At 36.2% G+C, this 19,724-nt stretch overlaps 1 protein-coding gene across 2 annotated transcripts in view; it reads right to left on the reverse strand.

Moving 5' to 3' along the window:
- CRPPA (CDP-L-ribitol pyrophosphorylase A) overlaps positions 1-19,724 on the reverse strand; it is a 129,933-nt gene that overhangs the window by 88,994 nt on the left and 21,215 nt on the right. For both annotated transcript variants that reach the window (XM_075082952.1, XM_075082953.1), the window contains exon 3: positions 16,691-16,840. In XM_075082952.1, coding sequence (XP_074939053.1) covers positions 16,691-16,840 — 150 coding nt within the window. The remainder of the gene's footprint in view (positions 1-16,690; positions 16,841-19,724) is intronic.

Raw genomic sequence — 19,724 nt, forward strand, 5'->3', positions numbered from 1 at the left:
ATTAAACCTTAAATCTCAACAGTCCTGTCCAGAATAATACATGCTGTATTAGGTAGGTTCCAGACGGATCAGAAATAAAACCCTTACAAGAAACTTATGCCAAATTCTAGCTATCCAGCAAAGCGTTACAGAAGTAAATAAATACTTTATAACCACAAATTAATTCAATCAGGTGCTGCAAGTACCTTGCTACACCTTCATGTTGACAACAAAATCAATGAGAAGTTACATGTATATAAAAATTTTTGATGCAGTTAACCGCACACAAAATAGCAAAGTTTCATGCTGCTCTGTGAGCCTTCCAGATTAAAAAAACAAACACAAAAAAAAACAGCAACAAAAAAAACCCAAAAACCCCAAAAATACAGACCAAAAAAGTTTGTCCACTTTTTAGTCATCTAGAAGAGGCATTCTTCTCTCAACATACCCTTCCCAAGCAGTTTGGCTTTCTACAGTTAGTGATTATAAGAATCCCATTAATGGAAAACTGAGTAGGGAGCAGAATCTCTCGAGCCAAAACACAGGTAGGTACAAAAGCAGGAACTGGGACCTTATCAGACAGGACTACCTCAAGATGAATTGGCCTGATTAAGGTAAGAAAAGCTCTAGTCTATTTTCATATTGCTAAATTACCAGCCCATCGAGAAACATGAATTACATGTAACATGGAAGGATAATTTAAGAGAGGGTCTTTCATAGAAATGGATGTATTTGATAACACTACAGGCCAGCTAGCCCACTATCCAGTCTCTAGTAGAGGTTGACAGTGGATAGTCAAGGATAAATAACTAAGAACAAGGCAATCATATCTTCTAACTTTCCCAGAATAGCCCCTTGGCCTCCTATAAAGCTATTATCCTGGTTTAGGAAATCCCTAAATTAAGAAGTCCCTGAGGGATACATTGAATCAGAAGCAATGGCCTTAACAATCCTCAGTGAATTACAGGAGTCCTGAATTCACCCAATTACTTTTTGAATAGCAGCATCTTTTTAGCATCTGTATCAGGGAGCATCTGATTCATCACTCTCTTCATCACGTGCTCGTGTTCTGACTGAAAAGGGAGTGCAAAACCACCTTCTCAGCCTTTCAAAATGCTCCACCATATCTGTTCTCACATATTTCCACAGGTAAAGAGATCAACATCTACTCAGTCATTTCATGTGTGGAAGCTACTTCAAAACTTTGATCAACCCTTTTGCCCTCCTTTACATTTATCTACACTGACCTATCAATTTTATCATAACATCCTTGTACAAACCTTCTTAGTTAGCCCTCATCTTTACTACCTAGAAAAAAAAATGGGTATCTCCACTTCCTGTTCCAAATTATTTATGAACAAAATGAACTGCACAGGTCTCAGCACAGATCTTCACAAAACACTACTGGTGATTTCTCGCTATGAAAACTGGTCATGCACTTCACCTTGTTTCTTAGCTTCTATCAAATAATCTAATCTGGTAAATCCTTACTCTTATCCCCAATCTATTCAGTTTCCTTAAAGAGCCTTTGGTAAAAGCTTAGGTGAACCATGTTATTATGCAAGTAGGCTGTTATCAGCTTCAGCAACCTCAAGCAAGATGCTCTTAACTCCTTAAAGAACTACAGTTAGCTCTGCAATGCATAAGCTTTCCTTTACAAAAGCTGAATTAACCATTCCACTGTGTCAAATTTAACCATGCATCAACAAATTCATGTTTCAAATAAAATGTGACAGTCCAGATACTGCGTTCAGTAATTCACAGTCTCCTCCAGGATTCAAGAATTCAAAATTGTCAAGAATGCAAAAGTCTAAGTGGGTTAAAGAAGATCCAAATGACAGTGCTGCAATACAACTTGCCTTTTTTTTATATATCATTTTCTCAAGAAGTTTAATAAAAAAGATTAAGAAAATTTTTAGTTTCTATTCTTGCTTTATAATGCATCAGTGAAATTCAAGAATTCATCAGCATTATACATTGAATTGTATTACTAATACACACAGATGACTTAGAAAAATCAGTTATCACTTTTTATATTATTTAAATTAGTAATTTTTGTCATTTTAGTTTGTCAGGCAGGACTGCAATCAAAAAGAAGATCCTTTTACACAGCCCCCTTACAAAGAAAAGTAATTTAAGTATTACACTTCTCTACAGAAGTTTTTAAGTGTGTTGAGTAACAAAACAGAGACAAGCAGATACAGTAACTTAAAAAGAAAGACTTCTTTGTGAAAGTCCTATTTTCTTTAGTATTCTGAAAGGGAGGAATATTGTTAAACTAAGCAGAAATTATTTACATTCTTTAAATATTCCAAATGCAAAAAACGTCAACAGAAAATACAAAGGAATAGGGAACTCTAGCTCCAAAATGTGTAAAATGTAGTGATCTCTTGAGTAAAGAGGTCCAGAGATAAATTGCCAGCAAAACCAAAAATGGCCTAGGAACTTTCAATTCCATTTATTACCAAACTGTTTCCTTCTTTTGTTTTGTTCTTAAGGAAAATTTTCTGGTAGAATGCAAACTATTTCCTACTAAACAGACCCCACATAGTTTTCTTTTGCCTTAGAATGGAAGATAAAATTTCAGAAAAATTTATCTGTGAAAGAATTTACTTAGAATTAAAATTAAGTTACATTTTTAAATATATTGGTAATGAATGATATTAGGACAAGACTAAGCAATTCCAACTTTTTAGCAAGGTATTAATTACAGATAATTAGTAGGGAGTGGAGAAGTTCCATAAACGGGTTAAAGCATCTTGAGGGTATTGCTGGCTTCAAGGGATGAAACATGACACAAAGCAAAGTACTAATTAAAACCATATTTCACTAACACTTGTACACCATGACATTTACCACTCTAATTATCTGTAATTGTTTAAACCTAAACATATTGTCAGTGTACTCTTCTGCAAGTCTGATACACTGATGTCAGAGGAGAACAATGAAATGGAAGTATCAGCTCAAGACCAGCTTAGTTTATATATTATCTATATACTAAACAATGAAGCACAAGTCAAATTTTAAATCCGTATTTAAAGTGCAGAATTTGAAAGCTTCTATATCGCTCTAAGAAATTCAGTTAACAAATTGAACATTATAAAGGAATGCCTATAATAAAAAGTTGTAGAATATCTATGAGGAAAATTCTTACTGACCCAGGCATGCAAACATTCTCACCCTGTCTTCTGTATGTATTGCATTGTACACCTAGAACCAATTTACATTACAACAATCCATTTAAAACTCTATTTCTCAAGTCTCTTTTTGACTGAGAGCCTTTTTAACATAAAGTTTGACAGAGTACAGTTAACTGAACTTGACATGCACACATAGCTTTGTGAAACAATAGACATAGTTTAAGTTTCAGACCACGGATTTGAAATGGCGGAAACAGCTGGAAATATTGGCATGAAACATATCCACAGAAGAAAGAAAATAGATTAGTTTAGCTCTTTAAATGACACAGAAGGAAATATGTTATTTAAAAATGCTTTTAAACTGTTGAATATTCAAAGGCATTCTAATAGGTAGTTTTGGGGACTGACTTTTTGTGGGTGGTTTTTTGTTTGTTTTCCAAGAGTGAATGCTTGACTAAAGTGTTATGGGTGGAGTGAGATCCAGATTTTAGCATTGCACCAATTCTTCCTCCCCTGCCCCCTAGATCAGTCTGAAAATATTTTGATAAATGATATTACTTCCTAAAATGCAAGCTATACTGTTGTTGCTTAGCCGTGAACATGGAACAAGGGGTTAGAGAAAAGAGCAGCTACGCAGCCTGTATCTCTCCGGTACTTACTAATAGTCCATAAGCCAACTTGTTTCCAATATAGGACTTTGAACAAGTAGAATTATAAAGAAGCAGTATTTAACCTTAACAATTGACTTTACTGTTAACATGCACTATTTTACTGTATATTTACACTGATAAAAGATTTTGAATGGATATATGGGAACTGGTAACCATACAGCAGAACAAACATAAATGCAAGCAAAATTTTCATTACAGCACTGTTGTTTTCTTATTTTTTCATCATTCCTTAGTTTTAGAATAAGGAAACAAAATCAATATTCTTTATGTATTAACTGAAAGAAAATCTTCAGATTTGCTCCTTTACACAGGCACCTTTAAAGCCTGTATTGAACCAGTCTTTTACACTTCTGTAGACATCGGCTGTGTCATCCTTAGCACTTTTTCCATTGTCAGCAGCAAGTGGCTCCATTTTACTTTTCCATGTAAATCCATTCTCTATCAGAATGCTTGCAATTAAAATGCATAACTAATAAACAATAGCAGAGCTTTATGATTTTTCCAGATCCTTGCAAACCAAGTTTCCACTGCTGAAGTGCCAGAGTACATCATGAACATTCATCATCAGCAACATTTTACTAAGTGAAAAAAGGAGACACAAGCTCTTGCTGAAAATGAATTGGCCTATTTGTATCGTATTTTATAAAGAATTTTTTTGCCACGTTCATTACCATGGAAACCAAAAAATGCTGAATCCAACAGTGGATTTGCAGCAAGCACTCAGCCTACGGCAATACACCACAGCTAAATGAGAAATAACAGAAGCAGAAAACAGAAGGAGGAAACACGTGAATGAGAAAACAGTGAGACTAATGTGAGTTCAGATAAACTCACCTCTGAAACAATTTCTGCTGTAGTTAATTATTAAAACTGCTGTGACATACATCTAGATGCAGTAGTGCTTCACAGTGAAGAGAATAAAGATACAGCAATTTTCTCTGTAACAGAATTAAGCAAGCCTGTTTTTCTACAGATCTGTATCTATATCCTGATGCCTTTCACTGCACTAACTGCAAGTGCCCTCTCTTTACACGCCATGATTTCCCTGCACTCTACCATCAGATCCCCTGAATACTTCCTGACTGCCCACTGAAATATTTTGGTACTTAAGTTGCTTCTGAGTCCACTAAATACACATTAAAGAACTTACGCATTGGTTGGTTCCAAGATCCCATGCACTAAAAAGTGCATGACAAGGAAAACCAGAAAACGACAGCTGAACTCATATTTCCGCCAGAGCTGAAGGCCTATGAGCCTGAAGGCTCTGAGGCTCCAGCCTCCTCTCAGTGAAGGCATTCATTTGGGCTTCTCTGCTCCCCACACTCGCTGATTTTTCAAAGAACTAGATAGGGACTTAACATCACCGAAATCTCTATGCCTCTGTCAATTTTGATTGAAATCATGACCTTAAGGATTTTTTCCAACCTAAATGATCCTATGACATTGAACAAAGTGTGTAATTAAAGGTTTAAAATAATATTAACACAAGGGTTAAAAATAAGTAAAGCTTTTAAGTGTCTTTTTAATAGTAAAAGTTACAAATGAAAGATTAATTTTGCTTCTTCCCTTTCTGGAATAAATGTACTGGGTCAATGAACGCAGTCCACACTGCCATCACCAGCAACCATATTCTATACTTCTGCTATAGGCATATGAGCTCCCAAGTCAGCTATGCATTTTCTTCCTATTAGTCTTCTCTGAAAGCAGTTTATAATCTCTGTGTATGCTGAGGCTGACAATTACTGTTCACTGTACACAACTTGCTGCTAAGCAGTAGCAGTCCCATAGGCAAGAATGCAGAGCACGAACACACAGTGTGGGCAACGTGAAATTTGCTTTCCCTGTCTCTGTTTAGAGTTTTAGCTACTAGCCAAGGTTGGGGATAACTTTGCTCTTTTTTTTTTTTTTCTTTAAACACAAATTTGCTTGAAAAACTCACTGTCACAATATGTAAAAGCAGAAGCTCAGTGGGATTCAGAAATGCATATGGATGCAGCGAACAAATTTTTATATCAAAGTTTGCATTTCTGAGCAAAAATTTAAATCACTGTGTAAGATCTAGGAACAATGTTTTTATATGGATATTTCTGTATATTTTGAACAGGTTCCTTCATCTTTCTTCTATGCAACAAATCACACATGACTCTGACCAAAAGACAGAATCTAGGACTAATGTGCTAGATGGAAAAACCCTTGTTTTCAGTGTACCACTCTATCAAAACCGCTAAGAATAAATGTCATTCACTTTGATTCAGACTAATCAAGGAATCACTACAACAAAAACACTGAAGTAAGGTAACTAGACAATTAGAAAATATAACTGTTTTACTGACTGTCATTTGCTAGCACTGACCTCAAAATGAAACAGAAGCTGAAGTATAATCACAAGACTAGGTCCTAGCCCCAGAGTCCTTAAGTGGGACTCTGGATAAAAGAAACAGAAAGATTAAGTTTTAAAATTCTTTTGAGAAAGCGTAAGAGCTATATTTTCTGTTCTTAAATTCATGCATTAAGATACTTGCAGATACCCTACAGGATTATTACGATAGTGTTTGTAACATTGCCTCAAGTTGCGCCGATGAGGTTTAGACTGGATATTAGGAAAAATTTCTTCACCAAAAGGGCTGTCAAGCATTGGAACAGGCTGCCCAGGGAAGTGGTTGAGTCACAATCCCTGGAGGTATTTAAAAGATGTTTGGATGTGGTGCTTAGGGACATGGTTTAGTGGTAGACTTGGTAGTGCTAGGTTAACAGTTGGACTTAGTGATCTTAAAGGTCTCTTTCAACCTAAGTGATTCTATGATTAAAACCTAATCTAAGTCTTAGTCTTATTCTGGCTGCTACTGCTTCTGTCTCTGCAAAAGGAGAAGTCCAAACAAACCAATCATCCTGTAAAGGAAGTACAAGTGCTTGACTTTACACCAAAAACATAAAACCACTAACACTATCATTTTGAATATCCCTAGTTCTGTTTGAAAATTAGACAGAGCGCTCTAACCCCTACGTACCCAGAGTAATTCATAATTCAATCCTTTCAGAGAATGAGGTCTGCTATGTTCTCCTAGACAAATCATGACCAACCTGTAGAGAGAGGGGGGAAAAAGTGCAGCTTTGCTATTAAGGAATAAAAATTTAATCAAGAACAACTGGAGGTGCTTTGCTAAGGAAAGAAAGGTACTGGTAGGCACAAATAAGAAATGTCACAGCTTGTGTCTACATTACCAATTTACTGTGCAGGAAAGGTTCTTTTTGGTGCGAGTCTTTCCTGCATCCCTACTCAGAATCATACAAAATGCACTTGACTGTGCTGCTGGAGAGCTCAAATTCCTTTCCCTTCTGGTGGAATCCAGGTGAAAGTCATGCAATGGCACCTGCTAAAGCACATCATTTGCAGTGTGGACACAGGTGCCGTAGCAGCCAGGACTCAGCATGCGTTGTGGCCACATGACCGGCAGCTGGGATGAATATCACTGCCGGTAAAGTCCCGGTTTTTAAAAAAGTCGTATTTTAGTTACCACGTCAAGAAGAAACAAGAAAATGTTAGTATATGCTATGTGGCAACAGCGGTAGTCAAAATACTCCATTAGGATGTATTGTTTACACTTTAAAAAATTATCTTGTAAATTGGAAAAATATTTGGACGAGAGTTATATGGACAAGACAAAGATAAAAAAAATCTTGTCCCAACATAGAAAACTAAAGATTTTTTAGGTTATTCTAAGAAAATGTAAAGAAGTGATTGTTCACATTTTCCCAGTAAAGAGATGTCTAAATATATCAAGTTCTAAAATTAAGCAACCAACAGAGAATTTAATCAGGCTTAGAAGCAGAGGTGAGCCAAATTCAGGCCAAGTTAAAATGAATGTTCTATTTTTAGGGGTTTTTTTAACAGATAAGATTATTCACTCTAGGAACAATTTACTTAGGAGAATCACCTCTTGATATTATGCAAGATCATAAATGCTCCTTTTCCTTGCCTTTCAATACACTAAACTGTCAGTAGCTAAGAGATTAAAAGCTTTCGCATCACTACCTTGTTTTCTTCCTTGCTGTCTCAAGACAAGCAGCAGATGATAATTTAGATGGGTGGTCTCCCATATGCTGGATACAGTGATTCTTGCTCAGTATTCAGCATTTTTTGAGCCTGTGCCAAACGGGTGATTCTTGTGGATACAGTACACTTACCAGGGTAAATCCAGTAACACAATACTCATAATCCAGTCTATCTTCCAATGTGAATAATTGCAGTGCATTTCCCTAACATACACCCTTCAAATTATATCTCAAGACAAAATGCCTTTTCACTGCTACAGAGATGCCAGACTTCACCCAGGGCGCAGCAGCTTTGCTCCACTGCACCAAACAGTTCCAAGAGCTAATACGTGAACTCAAAGTGCTTTAAGATCCTACAGGATGAGGAGTGCCATAAAATGGAAGTAATTATCCCATTAGCAAAAAAACTTTTTATTTTTTTCTTTTGCAAGGCATTAGAATTTCTCCAAACATTCTTGTGGCAGAAATTAATTAGGGCAAGGTGGGGATTCATACAATATCCTGGCTCTACCATTGCGCCAGACAACTAATCAAGTACAGAGCTATCTAAACTAGCATAGTTTTCTCAACAGACCACCAAACTAGCTTCAGGTTTTGCGTAAATGAAAGCATTACTGACAAAATGCATTTAGTATATTTATCCTGAAAAGAATTCTGTAGAAATGGGTAGCTTTTAAGAATAGAGAAATGGCAAAAAATATTTACTCCTCTAAATCTCAGGACAACGCTGCTAGGGTAAAAAGATGCCAGATGAAGTAACTGTAAAATCTCTTTGGAAAACACCTCAGAACTACAACCTGAAGACTGTACAAATTAGGATATTCATTTAGGTGTTGTTGACAACCCTCTATTTAAGCAACAGTCTGTGTGCATCAGCCTGAAGATGAATGGAGAAAGGTAAATCAAAATCCCTCCGCAAAACTGCATTATTAAAAAATTAGCTCCCTTGCAATTTTGCATCAAAACCAAAAAATAACCAGTTTTCAGCACAAATGAGGTAGAGAACTCAGGTTCTACTGAATTTCCAAATAAGTTTTTAAATGGGACTAACACCAGAGATAAAATCCAAGCTGAAATGGATGACAACAATGAAAGGGTGCTGTTAATAAAGTAAAAATCTCTCATGTAAGGTGAAATGAGATACTAGGTTTTCTTTCAACATTGAGGAGCTACATGGATTTCCTTGTCAAACAATCAAATCTAAAATCCTAATAACCCATGGACAAATCAGCAGAAAGGCTTCCTTTGTTAGGTTATTTCATATGCTTAGATTGCACACTGAAAAACTCACAGATATTCCCCATCTTGATACTAGTATACAGCTAATTAAAATCTATGTTGTTATACCATCAAAGAAATTGGCGTAGGAATTTCAACTGAAATAATCCATGCTACTTTACTATTCAGCCAAGTAGGTTGACTTGGACCAACTAAGTAAGTAGTTATACTAAAACCATAATTACCTATTACATTTCACAGGCAGCTAGAAGTTCACTGTCTTCAGGACTCCATACAAAGAAAAGCATTGGCATGTAGTACTGTCCTCATACAAATCATACAAGTAGGAAATTACTATTATTTTAGCTAGGTCTTGCCTAATTCATGAATCACTTCTTGATTCAGTATTTCAGAATACAGTTCACAGGAAGGTAGAAAACCTATAGACACAAACTGGAAAGCAGAATTTGGAAAAACAACAACATTACGTGGCATATGTTTAGAAGACCTGAATATATAACTACAAAATACAAAAGCAACGTGGGTGACCAAAGCTGGGGATGGTGGAAAGGAAGTGGATCTCCATACACACACAGAGAGCACGTAGAAACAGCAAATACACCTGAGGAAGAATGAGGTAAACTGATCGTCCTTACAACATAATACACTTAATAAAAGATGTCTGAAACTTTTTTAAAGATGAAGGCCAAGAAACAAGACATTACAGCTTATGATAAGATCTATATATCTTACCTACTTTTTGTCATATGTTAAAAACAATGGTGATCTCTTTTTCAGTGTTTTTACGTTACAAAAGCAAACAGCTCTGGCCCATATCACCAATTCACGATTGAATAGCATGAGGCAAAAAAAAATTTTCTCCAAGTGAATGTTTACAGGAGGTAAATATTAAGCTGTTCAGCCTTGCCACAACTTAGATGTCTTGGCATACACAAAGTTTCATATTTGGTGAATATTAAAAAAAAAAAAGTTGAGGTGCCTTGAAGATTCAGATATCTTTACTTGTAGGAGGGAGGTGAGCAGTGGTTTTTCTTGGTAGGATTCCAGCATTAGACTTAAATGTCCAAATTCAGCCTCACTTACATTTTGATCCTTCAGTCCTTTTTCTGAATCTGACCCTTGCTCCCAAGTTGCCAAGGTTTTAGTCAACAATTTGTCCGCTACTGTTCATTTAATCGCTTGTTGCTCCTGGCAATGTTAATTTGACAGACATTGATTTCTTTAACAAAGAATGAACCCACAGGAAAATCCCCAAATCAGTCTAGACGTTTTGCCTCGAAGGACTTGTCTGACCTATGCCAAAATATTACTAAGCTGCTACAGCTGACTCCACTTCCCTGCTACAGAGGATACTAAAATGCTTCACACATGTTTGAAGAAGAATCCCAATAATGTTGTGCCCTTTCAGAAAGCACTTTAGAAGTTTACAAAATCCACATGGAATACACTCCCTATTATTTACATACAGAAAAGACAATACTTTGAGCAAATACTTCTACAATGGATGGACCTAACAATAACCAACTTCCTTTCTTACTCTGGCAAAATCTTCCCTGAACATTCTCAGGGGTTTTTTAGGCGAGAACAATTCTGGGATTTCCTTTTCTTCTACTGCGGGCCAGGTTGGACAGTTTGCAGAATATCTCTTCTCATCTCAACCCCATCTGGAGACATTTTGTAATGACTTTTTGGGGGGAGCGGAAGAACATCTGCCTCCCAGAATTTAGCATCAAAGTATTTGCATGATTCTCCCTGACACACTATTATTTTGTATCTTGTCATTACTATGCTTATATATAGCAGCTCTCTCCCATGCAGGCATATGCTGTAAGGTCCCATAAGTAAATGTGATTGCTTGTTATCCAAAAAAGTGGGTAATGTTGGCTATGAACAGATGTGTTAATTCAGTGTAGTCCCAAAAGTACTAATCTCTACATAGTTTCTACACAGATTAAATAGAAACCCTAATGTCAGTCTGTTCAATGTGGATATCTGTAAGGAGGTTATAGATAGACATGCATCAGAGAAACATCTCTGAACATGTTGAAGCTCATCCCCCTTCAGTGAATATTCCTGCTTCCTGTTCCTATCTTTATTTTTTAATTTCAGCTTCATTGTTCTGATTAGCTAAATAGAACTTCCATAGTAGACAAAAGGTCTACTATCAACAGATGATTAAACTAACTACATATGCAATACAAACACACACAAAAAAAATGGTGTAGTAAATTTTCCCAGGTACAGAAGATCTTGAGGCTAATTGTAAAACAATGTATCAAAGATTACCAGAAAAAAACTGTGTATAGAAATTATTTTTTAAAATTAAGATTGTTATACACCTATCACTATCTTTAAATAGTGATCAGACTTTGCCATGCCATCTACATGCGAAGGATTCCTGCAGAATGGCCTTTTAGCACATCCCACCCTTCAGCTGTGTGTAGCTCTTCCTCTTACAAGGTCCTCTAGCTTCACCAGACTGGTCACATTGGTGAGCAATTCTATTGTATCCCCAGCATTCACGCTGACAGCTCTCTAACCATCACATCATCTTCCTAAGCTTTTTGTTTACATCTCTGACACAGAAGCTAGTCAGGGTGTTCTACACACCACTCCTCTTCTGCTTCCATTTTCAGTTCTTTCTCTGCCAGGTCAGGAAAGCCAAAGCTTTTTAATTGTTCCTCCTACCTTCCTTACTTGGGCAGATAAATTTCAAATACACAATGCTTTAAGTTTGGGTATTTCCGCCTTTGTGTATTGTGGTTGTGTTACTTTGTACACTAATGTGACATGACACAACGAGATGCTTTGTGTTAAAGACAAAAGATATCTGAGATCTCTGTGCATTTCACAATATGTCAGAAACAGGTATTAAAGAAATCAGTCTCAGCCTACTCTGATTAAAGGAAAAACGTAGTCTACCTGACTTCCTGATACTCTAATTCCTTAAAAGATACTGCTCCAGGGGAACACTTGACTTCTAGTAAGTGAAGTCTTCCTCCCACCCTCCTCCTCCCAGGCTTACAGGATCATACTTCGCATTTGTTCCTATTTAATTTAAAAAGCTGAATAGAAACATGAAACTACCTTAAGCAAAAATGAACAAGTCTAGTCTGAGGAATTTATCCTTTATTTGCTATCTTTGGAAAGGGTGGATTTTCAATTAACACTTAAACTTTTCTGATTTCCCTTAGGGCTGAGAATAATAGAAAAGAAACGTGTTTCCAAAGATCAGGAATTTAATTCTTATTAGCCTAAAAAAAAAAAAAAATTCTAACTGGCTGGTTTTGTCCCAGGAAGGCTAGAACTGAAGTAAATCACAGGTTCTGAATTCTTACAACTTTTCCACAGCTTCTACTAGTTATTAGAGATTTGCGCTTTTGACTTTAAAAAGTTTGTCTACTACTAGTATTTACTGAAGGTTAGTGATATGGTTCATTACACTGTGCATGAAACAAGAACTCACAAATTAGGACATACCAGAACTAAGAGCACTGATGCAACGTTACATTTATCCACATATTTATATGGCCTTTCACCCAACATCCTAAGGAAAACCACTGGCTAATTTAAAGCCTCCTGCCTGTGAGATACCACCATTATAAATACAGTCCTTTCTCCCCTTGCAGTTGTTCGCATCTGTCACTTGTCCACCTTGTGTCAAGCATGCATCATACAAATAAAAACTAAAACTTTTATAAATTTTATAAATTTAACAAATTGAAGGGCATGAAAGCAGTGCTGTACTTCATAAGAATATGAGGTGAGGAGGCACATATATAATGAGTGACACAGTAACACTCACCGGCATGTGTAAAGTGGCCTATATAATTCACCCATTTCCCACCTCAGGACCATCCCAATGTCAAATTCCAAAGCCCTGCTACAAAGTGGAGGCATCAGAACACTTCACTGAAATATAAGTAAACAGCTGTTGTCCCATGCTTCATAAAAGTCTGAGATTATTTTAAAAGAAATATTTTCATAAATCTATACTATTGTTTCAGTATGCTTAAAAAAATTGTTCAAAATTAACCATCAGAAGACCCAGCAGCGTCCAGTATCTCACCAACATTTTTTTGATTGCTCTTCCCATTTCAGATTTATTTACTTCTCCAGGGATTAAAAACAAACAGACAAACCCAAGCTACTTTGCAGGAAGAAGCCCTTGGCGACCTTATAATAGCTGAGTAGAAAGATGAAGTAATTTCCCCATCAGGATCAAGAAACATTATGGAATTGAGAGAGGAGGACCGTCCCAAAGAACAGAAGATTTCAATTTAATACACCTAGCAAAAGGAGATGTGACTAGTGGTAACAAGAAACCCTTTTGAAAAAAATATAATGCATACCTTCTTGCACAACCTAATTCTCTCACACAACACGAGCAAAAATGAGAAACACAATGGAAATTTATTTCATAGCATACTTCAGAGGTAATGGATGGAATACTTAACCCCATTTCTGAGTAACTGACCAAACAGACTATAATTTGGTGTCACTTCCACTCCAACATTTTTTCTTTTTTTGACAAAGTGGTTGCAATAAGGAAAACCCAAAGCCAGAAAGACCACATTAAAAAGTACTTGTTTTTAACCTTTGAAAAGACCTGTTAAAGGGCATTTAAATAGCAGATATGCAAGTTTACTTAATGAGCTTTCAAAGTCATTACCAAAACAACAGAGTGCATGTCATTTCTGAGCAACAAAACTTAAAATGTTTCAACAGCACTACAATAAAGCTGAGAAGTTAATAGTTACGATGTCAGAAATCTTGACATTGTCACAGTTAAATCAGAAAACAACATATATCTGAACAAAGATACTCTGTTTGGAATATGTATGTTCTAGGTGACAAAGAAGAGGTAAGAGTGAAAACTACATTGAGATCCAGCACACAAAAATCAGATGTATCACTATGAAATGCATGCAAACAACCTGGCTGAACGTCCTCAAAATCTGTGCTGGATTTTTGGCACCAAATGTAAAGGGAATTCAGTGTAGCATACATATATTTTAAGATATTATTGTAAACCAATCTTTGGATTGGATGGAAACCAATCTTTGTTGTATCTACTTCAATTAATTTTATGTAAAAGGCATGTATTTTCCCCAAATCATTACTATCATTTTTCAATCAAGCAAGAAATTAAAAAAGTTTTCTAAAGAAATTACTATTAATTTCATAAAGTTCATACAGAAGTATTTTTACATATTTTAATAGCGTTAATAGCTTATTCCTTTCTAGTTCTAAATACATTCAAAACAGCAATAAAAGGAGAAGGATCACTAGTCTGCTCTGCCCAGATTGGTACCAGACAAGAGCAGCAAAAAAGACTAAAAGATGGCAAACCTGTAAGGATCAGAGAACTGACCTTTAATTGAATGTTGCACCTTAGTGGTCAAGATACTCAAGAGATCTTATATTCATGAAAATGAACACATCTGGAAGTAAAATCTCTAAATCTACCTACTCACATCAGAAGATGCATTTAAATAGAGACGGAGTTTAAAAGCAGTATTCCACATTACCCACAATGTAACTAAAAAGCCTATGTTATTTGAAACAATAATTCAAATGGACAGTTCCTTTCTAAGGAATGCATGTTTGACTGTTGTTTTTCCCAACACTGTTGTTGCATAAAGGTCACAACTGTATAAAATACACAGGAGTGGGATCATGATCCCATGCAGAGACAGCCAAAATGAATTCCATTCCCAGCTTTGTGAATGACTTGCAATATGAGTAACAAAATCTTTTTTGTTCATCTGTGCAATACTTACCTATTTCACCAGGTTGTTGTGGGAATTAATGACGGATATGTTAATATTGAGAAAGCATCATAAGCTGCATCCATTCCTACAAAAATCTGTCCTACAGTAGCTTCAGTAAGTTTTTCAGGACAAAGATTATCTATCTTTTTTTTATTTGTTTGTACAGTTCCCAGAACAATAGGGTCTTAATCCTTGACTTGGATGGCTAGGCACTATTGAAACATAAATAATTAGCAAACAATATGAGTTGAGAGGTTTAGCGAAGTGTTATCCTTCCCAGAGCTCCAAGGCACAGAGCACGTAAAAGACCAGAATTTAGCCAATGCAAAGGGAACTGGGGACAAGGAACCATAGCCTTGGTTGCTTGCTAACAACTTTGGTGGCTTGTTCTTGAAAGAGCAGGGATACAAAAAGATGACTGATGGAATGCATATGTGAGAAGAGAACACTATTCAGAGGAGCATAGGGACTGCAAATATAGTCGCCTTTTGAACACGGCATTTAGGGCAAAAGCTTTTTATGTATTTGCCAGCTCTACTGTATCTGCAAACTAAGAGCACACACAGTATGAAAAAATGGGGGGGGGGGGAAGGTGAGAAACAACACATAAACGTGCAATTTGCCGAAAGAAATACACATCAACAAGAAACAGCTGTATAACCAACATTGTCTCTTGAGATGTGTTCTATGCACACATATGCTGCCTTTATCATAAGTATGCCCACTATATGCAAGCTAGAGTCTCACTTAGAAGTATCAGCTGCGTATTATCATATACACCAAGAACAACCCCGTTTCCTATCAGAAGTAAAAAGGTTGGAGCTAGGCCAATCACTTGAGTAGCTCTTCATCTTGGACATCCCTTCATCTTCAGCATCTAGGAACAGCTTCAAGTATCAAGCAGAAAGGGTGTGACATGGAATTTGTGCCAACATTCTAAGTAAAACAAATACCAAACAATTAAGCAACTTTTTCTTCTTCATTGCCTGTCCACGCATGTGTGTTGTTGGTGACTCCTAAGCTATGTACTCTCTGGAGGTGGGTATCAGTAATTTGGGCTTGTTTACTCTAGAAGCGAAAGACTGATGGGAAGGATGACTGCCAGCATTACTGGAGTGAAAAATAATTTATTCCAAGTGACAAATGAAGAAATGCTCTGCTTCCAGTCAGTCTGGAAGATACCTGGAGGACAGGCAATTTCCACAAGGTGATGAATGAAAAGGAAGTAGAATGCTGAGACGAAAGCCTGGAGTGTTTCCAGTAAACTGTGAATGTGGGGTGCGGCAGACGAAAGCAGTCTTCAAGAGGGATGAAGGCAGAAGAGTCAGGGTTTAATACACTGCCCACAGTTTTTATTTTCTTAAATAAAGATGATGTTAAAGCAATATATTACGAAAAAAAATTGAGAAAAAAACAGAGAATAAATACTATTTTCAACCACTAATCAAAGTATGTACAATACACAGGCAACACGAAACAAACACTTATTTACCAAGATGTCTCAAGTTAATATTATCTCAGTATTTCAGAACAGTGGGTTAATGTTTTTAAAGAAATATATTTAATGTGCAATAAAAGTTAAAGCAAATCTGTCTTTCCAATAGTTTAAACCCCTCAAAAACCCTCTTGTTTTTGGCAGTTTGATAATCAGAAAACTTGAACAGATTAGAATGACAAAGCATTTTCATCAAAAGACTACACAGAAGTAATACATATACAGTTTGATGTGATCTGAAATAGATGCTGAATCTCTATTTTTGAAAGAAGATAAAGTTATCTTTCTTTTTTTTAACTAAAGTAAATAGAAAAAAGTCCTAAAGTCTCAGTGTCTTACCTGTTGGTATGCTTCATAGATTACATCAAACAAGAAAGCCTGAGGCATTTCACTCGCTCTGTACCTGGCACGTTCCAATGAGTGGTCTAAACAGCCATCTGCAGCAGAGGCAATAACAGTAGAAACCAGCGGACGAATTGCTCCTGCTGCCTGTGGGAAAACATACAAAGAGAGGCCTAAATGTTATTAATATTCATTTATATCAGATAGCTGCAGTCAGAAAAACAGGCTTTAAAATACATTTTCTACTTATTTTTTATATGTCTCATAATGCATAAGTCATACTACTTAGTCTGTACAAGACTTTTAACATGAATATAGCAACAGTAGACTATCTAACAATATAATGAGGGCAAATTTACAAAAAAAAAATCTATTGCAATACATGAGCAGATCTGAAGTTATCATTTTTTAGACTTTCTTCTACATATGTATTAGGTGGTTTCTGTGAGGACAGTTCTAGGCCTATTCAGATATCAAACAGCAGGAGACGTACCTGAGAGGTCTTAACAATCCACAACACCTATTGCTTTCACTGATTTCAGTTTGGCTGAACTGCTCAGAAATAAGCAATAGGAAAAGTTTCAGAAAACTGAGCTTGTTCCTCCATGTCGAATTCACCCTGTGAAACACTAAGCAACCACACTTCCCAGTGAAATCACTGGGAACACAGTATATATATCAGAAAGCATTCTATATCCATATCCAGCAGCACTGTGCCCCAGAAAATATATTTAAATGCCTATACTTCAGTTTTGGTTTTGCTTAGACTTGAAACCAATTAAACATATATCTTTGATCCTTTCATCAATATATAGTATTAAAGATCTATGGCATCTCTGAAACAGAAATCTCCTAACTGGTTTTAGTAATTTTGATACCAGAAAGTTACTCACACTTCATCAGTCACTTATCAAATGCTCACATGAACTCTATATGTAGCTAAAGGCAAACGGGACAAGAGCTGTCCATACAATAATGAAGAAAAGGATGCAACAGCAGAATATTGCTTATCAAGTCACATGGCAAAAAGCATCCTTCCTAACAACGCTAACCATAGAGAATGGTGTCCTTACACTATACTGTTTACTATCTATATGTAAGAATAATTAAAAAAACAATAATTGATGCTGTTCTAAAACATTTGGAATTATCCAACATCTTAAATCAGTATACCTAGGAAACCACTCCCAATGGTGAATCCTGACACTTTTCACTGCAGCCACAGATCTTCTGAGATCTAGTGAGGTTTGACACAGGAAAAAAAAAAGTCTTATCACATAAAAGTACTGTTATTGTTGATTTCATTTATCTTCTGTTGGCAAATCCTGCCCTCATACCGATGAGTCATGTCTATCCTTACAAGATTTCTGACCTCAGGTAAGCATACAGTGGCAGAACGAGACACCAAAAGTGAGCCCAAAGTTCTTCCCCTCTCAGAAAAGAAAGAATTAGTTGTCTTCCCCTTTCACACTACTGAACAATAAAGCAAAGAGGAATGCAGTCAGCATGTTGAACACCTTAAGCTCCAAAATACAGCCTCTTAGTTCATTCTTTTACAGAGTGAGGGCAGAGATGTGAACCAATTTTTCATGACCCAAGAGTTCTGATATGCATAAGCTTCTGGGGCAGAGAGTAGGGAGAGAAAAGATTCAAAAGATTCATATGACAAAAGAAATATCTGAACCACTTTCTCAAAATCTGAAAAGCACTTTTTGTTTCTAACATAAGAGAAGGGATATCTATATAAAATACTATATGGAGCAAAACACTATCATCCAAAGGCAAAACATGGTACAGAACTATGAAATCACAGAAGAACTGCCTGTAAAGGATCTCAAGAGGTAATCTAGACCATCCTTCTGTCCTAGGCAGGATCAGTTTTACTCTGTAATAGAAAAGACAAACTGACAAAACTAAACACCACCATAATTTTAGTAATACGTCAATGTATTAAATGAGGAGTAAATTTAGCAGATGTACTTTGAGAAGCTGCGCATAAGCAGAAGTAGAAACACTAAATTATCTGCAACTTGTCTCCTATTTCCTATGATTCCGGGACATGGATTGTTACCTCTATATTGCAGCTGCTGGGGATTTAGACTATGTTATTTTGCTCTGCCATCATATTTCAATTGGTCACACACACACACAAAAAAACCCTATAAAATTAGGTGGTCATGGGAAAAGAGACAAGAGTAGCAAGCTAGCCACAGCTCTTCTGTAATTAGTTAAGTCTATTTGAATTTTTTTTTCCTGAAACAGTTACCATTCCAGAAAACCAGTTAGCAAAAGATATTTCTTAGGCTGATCCAATATTTTATTACAGTTTTTAACAATCATGTCATGTTACGTTTTAAGCACAAAACAGGCCAAGAGAATACAATGCGACTTGCGTAACCAAATCTCACAAGTGAAACATGCACTCTGAGGAACAAAAAAACAAACTCCAATTCTAAATAAAATTGAAATACTCAAAATTATATTCTTAAGAGCTCTGAAACACATTGTTTTCTTGACATCTGGTTTATTGCACAATAAAAATTCATGACTGTCTGTATCTGTATCCTTGTAACAATACTGAACCACATCTCCTGCGCTGCTGAGGCCTAGCTCTTCCAGAAGGTTCACGAACATCTAATTTCTAATAAATCCAGAAAGGTCATTTGTTTAAAACACCCAATTAACTCCTCAAGTAATTGAAAGCTTCATGGCACCTAAAATTTAACATATGACATTTTTCAAACAACTACAGTTTTACTTTACCCCAGAACTGAGTCCAATGTGGCTTGCTGAGAGTTTCTCCTGTCTCCCCTCCATTTCAATGAGAAATCGCAAGTTGGGTACAATAAGATGTCTTCTGCACCAAGTCTGCTCAAACTATATCTGACACTGACTGAAAACATGAAGTTTAATACAAAGAATATGATTTATGGCTGACTTCAGATCATTCAAGGGAGAGAAAAAAATCTAACTATGTATGCAGTAACAGGATAATTAGCAGTCATTTGATTTTAAAAAAATAAAAATCAGC

This window comes from Phalacrocorax aristotelis, chromosome 2 (genome assembly GCF_949628215.1).
Source record: "Phalacrocorax aristotelis chromosome 2, bGulAri2.1, whole genome shotgun sequence".
Classification (NCBI taxonomy): domain Eukaryota; kingdom Metazoa; phylum Chordata; class Aves; order Suliformes; family Phalacrocoracidae; genus Phalacrocorax; species Phalacrocorax aristotelis.